Genomic DNA, 15,708 nt, shown 5'->3' on the forward strand with positions numbered 1-15,708 from the left:
TCTCTCTCTCTCTCTCTCTCTCTCTCTCTCTCTCTCTCTCTCTCTCTCTCACTGTGCCAATCCGTGTTAGCAGCTTCCCTCACCAGGTATCCCAAGGGTCTGGTGTCCTTAACATGTTGGGGTCTCCAAGACAATTCAGGCTTCACCTTCACAGCTTTACACAGTGGCCCTTCTAGGCCCCCATACACAGACACACCTGGTCTCAGAGGGAGACTCTGGTCTCAGAGGGAGACTCCATAACCCCCTTCCTTTATTCTTGACTCTAAGGCCAGAACCACATGGCAAAAACTGTCAAGTAGGGGCTAGAACATGACCCTCTTGTTCAATTATGTTTTCACTGTGTTTCTCTTTTTGATGGTTTCCTTCACTTCTTGAGCTTGGCTGGATAGCCTCAAACTCAGGCCTGCCTCTGCCTCTGGAGTACTAGGATTAAAGGGTACAGCACCATGCCCAGTCCTATGCTTGTTTTTTGTTTTTTGTTTTTGTTTTGTTTTGATTTTTTTAAAACCCTTTCACTTTTTTAAATTCCTTTGCACATGTTGGAAGGTTAGCTCTGTAGGGTATTTCTCTGAGACCACCACTCCCTTTATTCCATTTAGTATCAGATCTTCCTTTAAACATTTTATCTACATATTATAGTTTTACTTGCCCAGGTTGTCCCTTTTCGTTATAGATCTGCATTAGATTAACCACTAATATCCACGCCACACAGTAAATACTAGGATGTTTTGAAATCTCCTCTGTCAGTGCTATTAATCCAAAACTCTTCAATTTAGCCAAAGGCAAAATTGTCAGACAGAAAGGATATATCTATATCATCTATATTTATATCTATATCATCTATCTATCCAAAATATCAAAATATTACAGAACAGACTTTAGCCACATAGTAGTAGTCTTCTCCTCTGAAACCTCTTGATCCAGGCCTACACAGTTCAAATCACTTTCAGCATCACGGTCTTCCGTATTCTTCCTAGGACGGTTCATTAAGCCCCACTTAAAGTACTCAGCTGCTTACCTAATCCAAGGTCCATATTCCTTCAAACAAAAGTATGTTCCAGCTGGCCTATCATAAAAATATGCTGGTCCCTGGTACCAACTTGTCTTAGTTAGGGTTTTATTTTTGAAAGAGACACCATGACCACAGCAACTCTTATAAAGGAAAACATTTAATCGGGGCTTGTTTACAGTTCAGAGTTTTAGTCCATTATCATCGTGGCGTAAAGCCTGACTGCATGCAGACAGACATGGTGCAGGAGGAGCTGAGAGGTTATATGTAGATCTTCAGGCAGCAGCAGGAGATTATGTGTCATACTAGGCATAGCTTGAACATAGGATCTCAAAACCCACCCCTACAATGACACACTTCCTCTAGCATGGCTACACTCACTCCAACAAGACCACACCTCTTAATAGTACCCCTATTAAGCATGTGAGCCTATGGGGCCATTTTCTTTCAAGCCACCAAAGCATGTTTTAAATTGAATAAGTGAGCGGTTGGCCTTGAGAGTGGTCATCACAATATATGCTTAGAAAAGAAAGTGTTACATCTAAAGAATCAGCTGGTAAACAAATCTAAAAGTTGGAAAATGAAATATTTTATTTGTAGAAAATGTGTTAGTTTTATTAACGTTTGAGATGATAGATATGTGTAAGTCTTCATGATGTGAACCACGCTGCGATCAATTATATTGCTGTTGTTTCTTCTCTGTAGTGTATGCCAATCAAAGGCCTGGGATTCGTGCTTGGAGCCTATCAGTGCATTTGCAAAGCAGGATTCTATCATCCCCGTGTCTTCTCAGTGAACAACTTCCAGAGTAAGTGCTCTTTGCCTCTATGCATACGTGTGCACGCACACAATCATTCAGGTTCTTGGATGATGATACATTGCTGTTGGTAACCCGCTCATTGACAACTTGTTGAGGTAATAAGTTCAAAACCTCATTGGTTTTCTTGAATCACTTAATGCATTTTTATTTGGGTTTGGCATTTTCAGTGTTAGGTGTGGCAGAGCATGAAAACATGTGCTTAGGAATATTTTAGTTTGTAAAACATTCAAAAGCCTGAAGGAATCATACCTCTGGGAGAATACTCTTTAGGGTTTTTTTAAATGAGAATTGTTACTGGAAAGTTTCTAAAATGTACTCTGCCCATTTATTTTATTTATGAGTTTTTTCTATGTTACTTTTCAGTAGTGCATGGACCATTATCAGTGAGCAGCTTAACAACACACATTTATTGTCATCCAATTTCCATTGTTTAAGTTGCCAGTTATGGATTAATGGGATCTTCTCAGGATCTCATCAAATGAAAGATGTTGTCAGTGTGATTTCTGAGGCTAAAGGCAATCCTTTGAAACTTTTCAGATTGTCTGAAGAATTCAGACCTTCATGACTGGAGGCCCGAGTTCTCTATTTTGGGGTGGAATGATTCCCTGGAGTTACTCTCAAATTTGCATCAAGGTCCAGCCGTCACGGCTCACACATTACCACTCCTTCCCTCCCATCCCGCTCATCCATCCTCCCCTAACAGAGTATAATTGTGGGAGTGACTTTGCTACACAATGCCTGCAGCTCTCATAGTTACGTGTCTCTTCAGATCCAAAGTGGAGTGATTATACACGACTTACACACCTGCAATGAACCTTGGTTACAGTCATCTGTTTACTCTATTCCTGCTCCAGAAAATTTAAATACTGAGTTTACTTTCTCTGTAACATAGAGAAGTCTTTGTGGCCACATTGGCTTGTAGCCAGCTTTTGCATATATTACCAGACAATGAGGAAAGTAGTTGGTAGAAATGTGGGGATTTCATTAAAAAATTGGATTTTGAGGCTGTTAAAATATAGACATATGTCTCTTTCATATAGATCCATTAATCTTTGGCACTCTTATTACTATCCTGTGTTATTGGATCTCTAGCAGACAATATTCAACGAGTACATTTAAACCTACTGTGACAGTTTACCTCTATGAATTTTGGCAGACATTTATAGGTTTATCAATAGACTTTTTCCCTCCTTTTAGAAAACCTCATTCTTGGGTCATGAATTCATTTACGCTTTCTTCTTGGTTCCCCAGTGATGTATAACTCTTGCTTAGAGAAGTGGGTGTAGACAGGACTGTGGAGGTTCTGTCTTTTGCACACAGATCATTAGGTCCTAAGTTTGTGTGCAGTGGGCTCTGAAAGGAGAGTGAGTCAATTCCCTTGTTGTGAGACAGGGTGGTAGTGGAAAGCTGCCTCTCCATTACGTTGTAACATAAGACTCTGTTGTTGAAGACAGAAGAAAGGAAGGAGGGTACACAGGGCGGGGTGGGGGAGACTTGTGCTGGTTTGATGAAGCTGAAGAAATTAGCTATATTGATGTGGGAAGAACATGTAGAGTGGGACGTCAGGACAGAAACTCTCACTGACAGCCGTCAGGAAAACAGGACCAGACTTGAGTATTACAACCTGAGCTGCTGGAGGACTGGAGCTTTTGGGAAGGGCATGAACTACCCAGATAGCTTGATTCCAGTTTGGAGTCCCAGCTGCAGCTGGAAGCCCAGGTGTACAGTGCTCGGATTCTAATCAACAGAAACAAGGATAGACTGAGCAAAACTTTCAAGGTCCAGGACTTCTCAAATTTACTCAGAGGCCATAGACAGGATATAATAGAAAAGATACAATAACCGTGGTGATAATATTTTAGGATGTTGATGCTTTTCTGGTGTGTGTGTGTGTGTGTGTGTGTGTGTGTGTGTGTGTGTGTGTGTGTNTGTGTGTGTGTCTACTCAGCCCCATGAATGTCATAGCTAGTGTGGCATTCCTCACATCTGTGGTCCAGCCATAACTTATGATTCAGCACTGAAGGAGAAGGGGTAGGCTTAGCTTGTGTTGTGTGAAAGTATTTGGTATTTTGCATGTGGCTTACCCACATTTGTTCTCAGTTCTCACTGTGTGACTGAAATAAAACATCTAAATATTGTGGGACCAGAGAATGACTGTGCCACCCGCTTATAATACCACCAGGAGAAGCCGGCTAACCTTTAACAACTTAGCTTTATTTAATTTGCACACTCCTACTTTTTCCTTACTTTAAATACTGTTGTGGTTTTTTTTTTTTTTTTTTTGAGTATAGACTGGACCCACTCGCTATGGACAAGCTGCTTTGTTTTTGTTAAGAGTCTAACTCTCATGTTGTGCACACTGTTTCCAGAAACCACAATTTTCAGAAGGATGGTCTATAGGTGAGTGTAGCTTTGACCTCAGGACATACTTAACCAAAATTGAGTTTACTTAGTGACAGAACAGGATGCCAGCTATTGTAATAAGTTGAAGCCCATCTTTTAGGCCAAATATATTTTTCTGGATGCCTTGTCAGAACACATGAAACTCCAACATTTAACCATGTCCTTTCCTAGGGAAAAAGTCTAATGCTGTGACCAGGAAAATGAATGTTATCAACTAAGGTCTATGCAAACATTCATTATATACATTTTATTTTGTGTGTTAGAATGTATCACATGATCACACATTGTAATATGTTAATTTTTAGTGATATTAATTATTTAGTGATAGTAATTTAGAAATTTATAGAAGTTACTTTCGTACTTTAAAAACTATATTATTTACCATCAGCACAGCCTTTTCATATATAAGCATACTGTATTCACTACCCTCTTGTGCCCCATCTCTTCTCCCACTGATTCTCTTGCTCTCCAAATAGGTTCCCTTTGCTTTAATGTTATGTATATTTTATATATATATATATATATATATATATATATATACATACATATAAAACCTAGATTCTGCAGTAAGAGGAAATGTGACTTATCTTGTTTCTCTATGACTCCTCTTGGTTCTCCGTCTTCCCATTAGTCCCCTTCTCCCCCACAAAATAGTAGATTCTCTGTATATCTATCTATCTATCTATCTATCTATATATATATATATAGATATATAGATATATATATATAGATATATATATGGTAAGGAATGACCCCGTTTAATCTTTGGGTCAAATGTGAAGAAGGTATTGGAGACTCAGTATGAGAGAGAACATATAAATTCTCTAGCAAAGTCTATGACACATAATAAATAGACCATAGACATAACTGGGGCAATGAATATATATATATATATATATATATATGTGTGTGTGTGTGTGTGTGTGTGTATATAAAACAGCCTACATAAACCAATACTACTGATGATGACACATACCCACATATGTATATATGTATATATGAGATAATTCTTAAGGCCCATTGAGCACTTGCTCTGTATTTTAAATTTTGTGCTGTGCTGGCATAACTAGTGACTTAGTCAGAACTTTGGCGGATTAGTTTTACCAGAAGAATGCTGTGGCCACTGAGGGTGTAGCAATGATGGCCGCAAGGGAAGGACATTTAGAAGGAACATGCAGGAGCTTAGATGCATCAGAGGGAAACTGGTTAGTTGCCTGATAGAAAGAATGAGCCCTGGAAAACAGAATTCTCCACTGCAAAGATAATATCCACTGAATTTATACTAGAATCCTTGAAAAGGATTCCACATTCCTTCATATAGTCTATGTGCTATCTGCCGAGGAGAGCAAGAATGTGGTCCTGATCTCTTGGAGAAAATGCAAAATTTTTAAACCTCCTTCAATATGTGATGTGTTATAAGAACCTTTATTTACATCTAAGCACAAGATAGACAGGGGCTTGTAAAGACCAACCAGGGTATGTCTAAGTGATGTGATGTGAACCTAGGCTGACAGGCCTGAGACTTGCATCCAGGCCTCATTTTAGGAAATGCATAGTCATGCGAGCTAACAGGAGCTGACATCTGGACATAGAAGGGTTCAGAAAAACCAAGTCCTGATGGACACTTGTCTCCTCGGATTCAGGCTGCTCACTTCCCAATTGATGACATGCAAGTTCACGATGTTCTCACATCTCTCTCCACACCAAGTTCATCCATTTTCAAGAACATCTCTGGTTCCTATGGATGTGCTACCGGCTTTTCAGTTGTATTTCTTGCCATTCAGATTGATTTCAGTTTGTGCATCCTTCCCAATAAATCCCAAGTTAGCAATGACCAGCAGTTGAAAAATGGCTCTCTGTGCTTTATCCCTCAAGTGCTACTGATAATGAAAAGCACATGGTATAGGAGACAGACCCCTAGAAAGAAATTAGAGCCTTGAAAATGAGTCGTTCAGGGAGGAAAAAATAAATTCTTTGCAAAAGACAAAATGCAGGAATGCTGAGGACTTCAGCCCAGGGCAGTGCCTCTGAACTGAGCGAGCCTCTTGTTATGTAATGAGACGCTTCTTTGATGAGGGGTGGTAGCTACACTTAACTGTGGGGATAAGGATACGTTTTACAGTGTAGTAAGGGGTTGTGATGTAGCAAAGGTTCCATTAGAGTCGTCTGTAAGGTCTATGTTTTCACTAGCCTCAGTGAAGGGCTAGATTTCCAGTATCAGGCATGGCTTCCCTCCTGGTGAGTGTGCCTTAAGTTAATTAGACAGCTCTTGTTTGTCACCAACATCGGAGTGCACTTTATTGCACTTTTATGCATATCTTGCCACACTGTTAATTGTCATGACTCCTTCCTAGGTGTTGCTGCTGGTTAGCACTGTTTAATTGCTCCTCTCCCTTGGCACCTTGCATAGTGTTTTCTGGAGCCATGGGAACTAGATCACAGGAAAAAGGCTTTCAGGTCAGATCCAGCTCTGCTAGTGGTGCTGGTTTCATTAGCGAGGGGTGCTTATTTTGTGGCTCTGTGGCTGTGCTATTAAGACTTTGGGGGCATTTTCACCCATGCGGGAGAGCTCTGGTCAGTAACCCTGGGTGTGAACTTCTACCTGTAGTGGCAGATGTGTCAGATATTGATTAAGCTACATAGCCTTTAGAATATTTGCTAATGTTGAATCCTACCTCAATGATTTACTTGAACTGTGACCTTGGGCTTTTTATTTTTCTGAAGTTCATTTATATCATTCGTAAAGTGTGATATCTCTTCCTTTATGGATTTTTAAAATAAGGATAAATGTGAGGCGATAAATAGCCACATTCTAACCATAGTGGTCGGCACTTAGAATGCTCAAAAGCATTTCTGTCAACGTTATTTGAGAGTTTGCACCCTCTCTATTTTGTTTCCTGGTCACCGACGTTTGTCCTATGGAGCTGGTGTCTGTTCCACCTCCCAGCATGGGAACAGATTTTGTGATATCAGAGGTTTTCAAGTCACCCTGTCCTATGAGTTGGTGATCTGAGGTCTAATTCTCCAGAAGACAAGGATCTTCCGACTTGCCAACAGCCTGAAGTTGTGCACTGCTGTGTCCTCCTCCCTCCCCACCCAGCTAGCTTATTGTTTATATGATTTCACTTTTTACTCTGCTATTTAGAGATTTTTTCTTATGTTAACAGTTGTTTCTCAAACAAATACAACTGCCAGTCATCTACACAGCAGCTCATTGTGTGAGAATACCTGTAGCTTACAAATACTTCACAGAACATTTGACTTGCATCTTGTAATCATTTTTGATTTCTGTTTTCTATTTTCCTATGTGTTTGACAAGAAACAAGGCATATAGTCTTTTAAAGGAGATTTATTTATTTTATGCATACACATGTGTTGCTTTCACGTGTGCCTGGTACCCATGGAAGTGAGAAGAGGGTTCCTGGGACTCCAGCTGTGGATGACTGTGAACTAGCATAAGGGTGCTAGGAACTGAATCCAGCTCCTCCTCAAGCGCAACAAGCTCTCTAAACTTCTAAGTTTTCTCTCTAGTCATGGTATTTGATCATGTATGATTTTCAAGGTAAAAACTAGCCTTCCTTGAAGAAGCTTGTGGCCCACTAACATCTCAAAGCAGGAATCCCCAGGTCCTGGGGCCAGTTGATGCTTGTGCCTGTTTTAGTGATAGACTGAGAAGGAGCCAGCCACTGGTGTACCGGCATTGCTGCCAAGGGTCAGTACTCTGAACCTAGTCAGGAGGCAGCAGCAAGGAGACACAAGGAGCTGTCTATAAAATTTACCTGTGTGGTCAAATATTTGAAGACCTCGAAAGATCTAGGGGTCAAAGAGGTCAAAGAAGGGGTGATGGTTGCTCTAGATAAGAGACTGAGACTGTAGCAACAGAGCCCGATACAACTGAATTTCATCTTGGATGGAGAAATATCACTACAAATACTATCATTGTGACAAGTTGTAGGATTTTGATAAGGACTGCACAAAGCCAATTACAGTGAATATCTTCTTAATTTTGAATATTGTACCCTGTTTTATGCAAGAAGGGTGTCTCATTAGAACATACAAAGCAAAATGTTTATGTCTTGAAGTTCTATTAAGAGAATCTGAGAATATAATGCTGTAAGTAACTCATGACCTTAGGCTAAAAAAACATATAAAATTATTTTGTGCTGTCTTGTAACTTTTCTGTAAAAGTTAAATTATCACACAGTTAAAGATTACAAATATCTGAGGTTCAGAACAGTTCAGAGGATAGAAGTTTTTCAAGGATTTTTAGCTGCGATAGATTTATAAGTTCTCTGTGATTGGCACAAACTTTCTGTTGACAAAGTCAGCTTACTGTGTATGAGGAGACATCATGTGTTGTTTGTCCATTTGTGTGTATGATGTGTGGGATATGTGGTTTATGCGCATGTGTATAGTGTATGCATGATATGTGTATGGTATGCATGTGAGAGTGTGATTTATTCATAGGTCCTGTGTAGTATATGTGGTGTGTGTATGATGTAGTGTATGTATGGTATGTGACTTATGTATGTGTGGTGTGGTGTACGTGCTTGTACATGCAAATGTAGAAGACCCGGTTTGACAAGGGTGTCTCTCCGCCAGTGCTGTGCAACTTATTTTTGTGAGACAAGGCCTCTTACTGAGCCTGAAACGTGGCACTTTGAACAGTAAGTCCCTAGGATCCCCATGTCTCACCCCAACCCTCAAGTTCACAGTACTGGGGTTATGGGCATATCCTACCATGCCTAACTTTTATGTGGCTTGAATATATGAACTTAGATCTTTATGCTTACCCAGTGAGCACTTTAGCCACGGAACCCTCCAACTCCCAAGACTCAAGAGGAGGCAATATTAAAATTTTATTATAAAAATGCTTCATGCTTTTTGAGGAAACTTTGGGATGTATAGAAAATAAAAATTTAAAAAGGACTTTCTGAAGTTTGCCAAATTCTTTCCTATTTCCAGTTTCTGTACTGTGTTTATTTCTATGGTCTTGGTATTGTCAGCAGAAGAAAAATAATAGATTTAGTTTGCCTCAAAACAGCAAAGGCAGACTTTGATTGGTCTGAGATGTTGGTACCTTCAAATCCTCGGTAACTGAGGGTCCATGAAAATGTACTGTGGGGTGTGAGAACAGCTTTTATAGTCCAGGATGAGGAGAGGGAATGCAGAGCTTTGCTAGTTCCAAATCTGCTTTGCAGGTTAAACTGTTTTTTGAAACTGCAGAATGGGAGAAAAGTCAGATTGACTGTTTTTCCACTCTGGCTTCAGGGTAAGTATTTAGTCAGATGGTCTGTAGATTGGGTGATGGGATGCCTAAATTCTGGAATTCCAAGTGTGTGTGTGTGTGTGTGTGTGTGTGTAGGGGGGGGCAGGTTAATTGAAACCTTGGGCCTATTTTATAGCCGTGGTTTTGGGGTGGGAAATTTCATTTAAGTATCACATTCAATGTCAATGTCACTTTGAATAGTGTGTGAATAACTCCATTGAAGAAATGTATTATGCACTGCTTATTAGCCTAGGCTGTATATGTTTATTGGTCAGTCAGTAATACATATATGGATATATATATATATATATATATATATATTCATGTATACATGAAATGTGTACATATTTATGCATAAATTTCTAGTAGTTCCATGTTCTTTTGTTGTCAAGGTAACAAAATTAAAATTAGCAAATGGGTTGCACACTGCTTGCACTGACAGTTTGCTTTGGCAAGTTTGTTTAGATGTAGATAATTTATGTTCTTCAAATACCCTATGAATACAGTGATAACTTCCTTCCCAAATCCTTTTCTGTATTTTCTTCAAGGCCCTGTACTTGCCATTTTTCTTTTAGAACCTATTCATTTTATTTGGAAGTTTCAGGGCCCATCCTCAAGGGACTCTAAGCTTTAGCACAACACATTGGCATTCTGTACATGGAAGAACTGAGATCTACAAATCAAATATCATCAGCATGGTTTGCACATATTTGCCTACAAGTACAAAAGTTACCTGTAATAACATATTCTTGATGTACTTTTATAGTTTGTATCTAGCATCTAGAAAAATATTATTTGAATAAATTCCTAGGTGTACAGAATTTGAAAGCATGAAGAATCGTACATTGATTGATCAGGTAATTCGCTCTTGTCAGAGAGCATTTGCATCGTTAGTAAGCATTTACTGAGTGTCAAGTGTGTATAAACATTACACACTCAGTGCTAAGTGAAGAAGGTCGCATAAGTCCTGGCATCCATTCTCACAGAACGCAGAACACCAAATGACCATGAGCTTAAGTACCATTCAGCAGTCCAACAATGAGTCTGCTGTTATTTGTTGGTGGCTGTATGATTTAAACAAACTGTATATTGCCTCATCCTAGATAGAAGAAAGTTGACAAATTTGGGGCACTCTATGATAAACTGTCCTTTGTGTCCTGTAGAAAGCTTTGAGTATGTAAGACATTTCCCTAGGTAGTTTTTAAACATTTAGTGTTCTTTGCTTTTTTTTTTTCCCTAAAGTTATGTTTTTTAGAGAATCTTGTAATTTTTATGTGCATATGAATATACCTTTTTAATGAACCCATATTTATTTTGCAGATTTGTGGGCTTCTTTGTGACATTTCTATACAAATGTCTATTCCTTGAATTATCTGTCTCTTGTTTGTCCCTTTGATTGACCCTGTCTATTTTTCTCCTACTTTGTCACTTTCACTTTCCATTGTCCCTGTGTACGAGAGAGCAGAGGAACCATGGTTTCCTGAGTCTAGAGAGCGTGGTACACATTCTTCCTGAGTCTAGAGAGCATGGCACACATGGCTTCCTGAGTCTAGGGAGCATGACACACGTGACTTGCTGAGTCTAGAGAGTGTGACACATATTCTTCCTGAGTCCAGAGAGCATGGCACACGTGGCTTCCTGAGTCTAGAGAGCATGGCACACATTCTTCCTGACTCTAGATTATGATTATGAAACTGACACACTTCATCTTTATAGATGAATTATAGTCAATTGTATATGTAGGGCACATTTTCATTATCCGTTCTGTTGAATGGAGGCCCAGCCTGATTTCTTAGACTTTAATAGCACCACAACAAACATCAATGTGTTGAGATTTCCTATATTATGACTTCATTGTCTTTGGAGACATATCCAGAGGTTGGCCTAAAGATTTTTGTTTGTTGTTTATTGGTTTTCAAGGCTATCCTGGAACTTTCCCTGTAGACCAGGTTACCCTGGAACTCACAGAGATCCTTTTGCCTTTGCTTTCCAAGTGCTGGGATTAAAAGCATGTGCCACTGTGTCTAGGCTTTTTTGACCTAATGATTTTTGATATACAAATGATGTTAAGAAAATTGTGAAAGGAGATCTTGTATGACATAATTTTATTTGATTGGACTCTATCTTTGATGTTTTGTGAGCATAAAAGAATAAAATTATTTTATAACTTTTTTATTTCCATGAATGATAGAATTGTCATATGAACAATGCAATTTACGATATATCAGATATTATAGAATGTCTTAGATTTTCACTGCTGGTCTTATATCTAATTACTATCATTTCAATATCCATATATTCTTTATTATTTTATTCTTATCCAAGGAGGAAAATGTAGTACCAATGGTACTTTGATCAGCACAGGAAATAGAGAATCTCACCATTGAATTGAGTTACAATTTACAGAAAGAAGAATGAACAGAAGACCATCTCTTCCTCTATCAGTATTTCCTGATTGCCTGAAGTTCTTTGTCTAGGATTGAGACTCCATGAGATTTCCTCTTTCCATGTTAGCATGTCCATCAGTGTTGTAGTTACTTAGGCACTCATGTTGATGTGGTATTGTGGGTGCAACTTTGCTAACATTTCTAGGAGACTCAGCTTCACAGCAAACTTCCTGATTTTCTGCTACCTACAGTCTTTGCCCCCCCCCCCCCCCGCTGATTTCTGTGCCTTTGATTCAGGAACTCTTGCAGATATATCAGTTGGAGCTGGTTACATTACATTTATTTGCTCTCTGCCATTTTATCAGTTGTGTTTTTCTGCAATGGTCTCAGTCCATTGCAAAAGAAACATTTCTTTGATGAGGAGTGAGACCCATACTTATCTGTGGGTATAAGAATAAATATTTAGAATGTAGTTGGTATTTATGCTGACTTAGTAAAGCAGTAGTTGTATGTTTCCTAAGAATCATGATTTCACTAGGCCCAGGTACTTGGCTATGTTTTTATACCAAGAATAATCTCCCTTTTGTTGTAGCAGAACTTGAATCTAATTAGAGACATGTTGGTTACCACCAAGTTAGCATATTCACATGTTAGTACTGCACTTTTAGAACTATTATGCCATGCTGTAATCACTGTGGTTCATAGGCATCACAGCTAGACAGGACCACTGGCTGCTCCCTTTCCTAGAAGCTTGAATGGCACTTTCTGGGGAGGAGGATTCCAGCTCAGCTCCAGCTCAGATTCTTGGTGTACAGTCCTTAATCACTTAATAGAAATGAGCCCTAAACAGTATCATTGAACAATCCTCCATAGTCTCCTGCAACTAGGTTGTGTCCTAACCACATGTTTATATTGTGTGGCTATTGCAGAAAACCACAACACTATATGAAACTCTCACAGTAGGTGTTAATATCTTATGTCAATTCTTCTTTCAAGCAAACCAGTAAACCATAGTGCATCATACCATTGCCTTAATATTTTCTGAATTCTTCCTTAAATTGAACTCTATGCTATATAAATGAGTTTAAAGACAAAAACTAAATAATTATTTCAACTGACACTGAAAAGATATTTTAAAATTTCTATATATTTTCATGGTAATGCTCTGGAGAATTTGAGAGTAGATGGAATAAATCTCCAGTCTCTTATTAAATATAGTTATTAAATCTTAGCTATACCAGCTCAACAAGAGAAAGACATAAATGGAATAAAAATAGGAAAATAAATAAAATTATCTCTCTTTATAGAACACATAATTCTTTACTTGAAAAACCCTTCCTGAATTTCCTATAGAACTCTTGGACATAATAAACAAAGAAAAGTTAGAGATTCCAGAACCAATGTAAAAACAGTAACTGTCATTTATACCAACAGTGTATTCTCAAAAGAAAGAGACTAGGAAAAAAAATCTCATGCAAAATAATTACAAAAATTTAAGTATTTAGAAATATATCTAACTAAGAAAGTGAAAGACTCCTGTATTGGCTGATTTTGTATCAACTTGACACAAGCTAAAGTCATCAGAAAGAAGGAGTCTTAGTTGACAAAATACTTCCATGACATTCAGCTGTAAGTCATTTTGTCGATCAGTGATCAATGGAGGATGGCCAAGCCCATTGTGAGTGGTGCCATCTCTGGGCTGGTAGTTTTGGGTTTAGTAAGAAAGCAGGCTGAGCAAGCCATGGGAATAAGGTCAATAAGCAGCATCTCTCTATGGCCAGTGCATCTGTTCCTGCTTCCAGATATCAACACTGCTTGAGTTCCTTTCCTGACTTCCTCCAATGATGGACTATGATCTGGAAGTGTAAGTTGAATAAACCCTTTGCTCCCCAACTTGCATTTTGGTCATGTTGTTTCATTGCAGCAATACTAACCCTAACTAGGACAATCCCCATAGTGGAAAGTTTAAGATATTGACAAAGGAAATCACAGATGATATTAGAAAATGGAAAGAACCCCGTCCCATTCCTGAATTGACAGAATTAATATTGTGAAAACGATTATATTACCAAGATGAATTTTCAGGTTTAAAGTCATCCATGCCTGTGAAAAGTCTAATGTCATATTTTTCTGGTTTAGGAAAAGCAATATAAGAATTCATATGGCTCCACAAAAGACCATGGATGATCAAAGCAATCCTACATGTAAGAACAGTGCTGGATGCATCACAACACCTGATCTCAAATTACATTGCAGGGTCATAGGGATAAAAATCCTAGTGTTGTCATAAAACTAGGCAGGTAGACCAATGGAGTAGCATAGAGAACCCAGAAATAAACAAGGCTATGCATACCTAGGTTTTGAAAAAGGAGACAAAACATACATTGGAAAAAGATAGTCTGCTCAACAAATGGTACAGGCAAAACTGGGTTTCTACCTGTCTTGTCTTTTGCTTTGCATAAAACCTATTCCAAATGGATCAAAGACTCTACTTTAAAACCTGTGACACTGAACTTTTAGAAGAAAATGTAAGATTTGCCCTTTGAGATTTAAGGGCAGGAAAAACCTTTTGAACAGAGCACCAGTAGCACAGGAAGCAACCTCAAGTATCAATAGGTGGGGGTCACAGGACAATAAAACATTTCTGTACAGCAACAAAGCCACTCATCAAAGCACACAGACAGCTTGGAAAATAGGATAAAATCTTTAACAGCTACATTTCAGATAAAGGGCTAATATCCAGGGTTAACAAAGGATTGTATAATTAAACATCAAGGGAATAAAAACTGTCAATCTACAAACGGGGAAATGAACTGAAGAAACAGTTTTCACAAAGGAAAACAATGGCCAATAACTATTTTTAAAAGTGTTCAATATCCTTAGCCATCAGGGAAATGGAAATTAAAACTCCTTTGAGATTTTACCTTACCACTGTCAGAATGGCTATCAACAAGAAATCTGATAACAAATGTTGGAAAGGATATTTTCTATTGCAATTTGATGGTGCAAATTAATATAGTCATTACAGAAACCAGTTTGGAGATTTCTCAAAAGGTTAAAAATGGAGATACCATATCACCCAGCTACTTCACTCTTGGCCATACAACCCTACATATCTCTACACCTCATACCCTACAATAGGGATATTTGCACCACTATATGTATTGGTGCTGTATTCTCTACACTGAGGAATTGGAGTCAATCTAGTTGTTTATTGATAGATGAGTGAACATCTTTGTGTATATATAAATGCACCCATGTATAAATTTCATTACTCTTTTTATTCTGAAAAACATAAACTCACCCTCAACTCTCCACACATATGCTTTGCTGAGATACAAAAGGCTCTGTATGATCAGTTTATATATTTACATTTATCTTTACATAAAAATGTTTTAACCTTTAATAATATCTCTGAAAACCAGAATTTGATAATCTTTAGTTCACTTTGAGCTCTTTCACAGTTGGGAGAAATTTCAAGTGTTTCCAGAGTTGATTTCTTCAATTCTTGATTGTGCTCTACCGACTTTGAATTTCACTTTCCTGTTATAAATCTTTTTCTTCATTTTTTCCCCCTTACATAAGATATCTTGATTACCATTTCCCCTCCCTCTACTGCTCCCAGTTCTTTCTACCATTTGGATCTACCCCTTTTCTTTCTCATTAGGTAACAAACAAGCTTCCAAAACAAACAAAAGGAAAAGAAAAGGCACAAGAAACAGATATAAACAATCACACACTCAGGAATATGATAAAAACATTAAAGGACCTGTAGGGTTAGAGAGAGAGAGAGAGAGAGAGAGAGAGAGAGAGAGAGAGA

General features: G+C 38.4%; 1 protein-coding gene across 1 annotated transcript in view; it reads left to right on the forward strand.

The window, feature by feature from the left end:
- Gpr158 (G protein-coupled receptor 158) overlaps positions 1-15,708 on the forward strand; it is a 409,577-nt gene that overhangs the window by 182,981 nt on the left and 210,888 nt on the right. The window contains exon 3 of the mRNA XM_021194755.2: positions 1,715-1,817. Coding sequence (XP_021050414.1) covers positions 1,715-1,817 — 103 coding nt within the window. The remainder of the gene's footprint in view (positions 1-1,714; positions 1,818-15,708) is intronic.

Source organism: Mus pahari, chromosome 3 (genome assembly GCF_900095145.1).
Source record: "Mus pahari chromosome 3, PAHARI_EIJ_v1.1, whole genome shotgun sequence".
Classification (NCBI taxonomy): domain Eukaryota; kingdom Metazoa; phylum Chordata; class Mammalia; order Rodentia; family Muridae; genus Mus; species Mus pahari.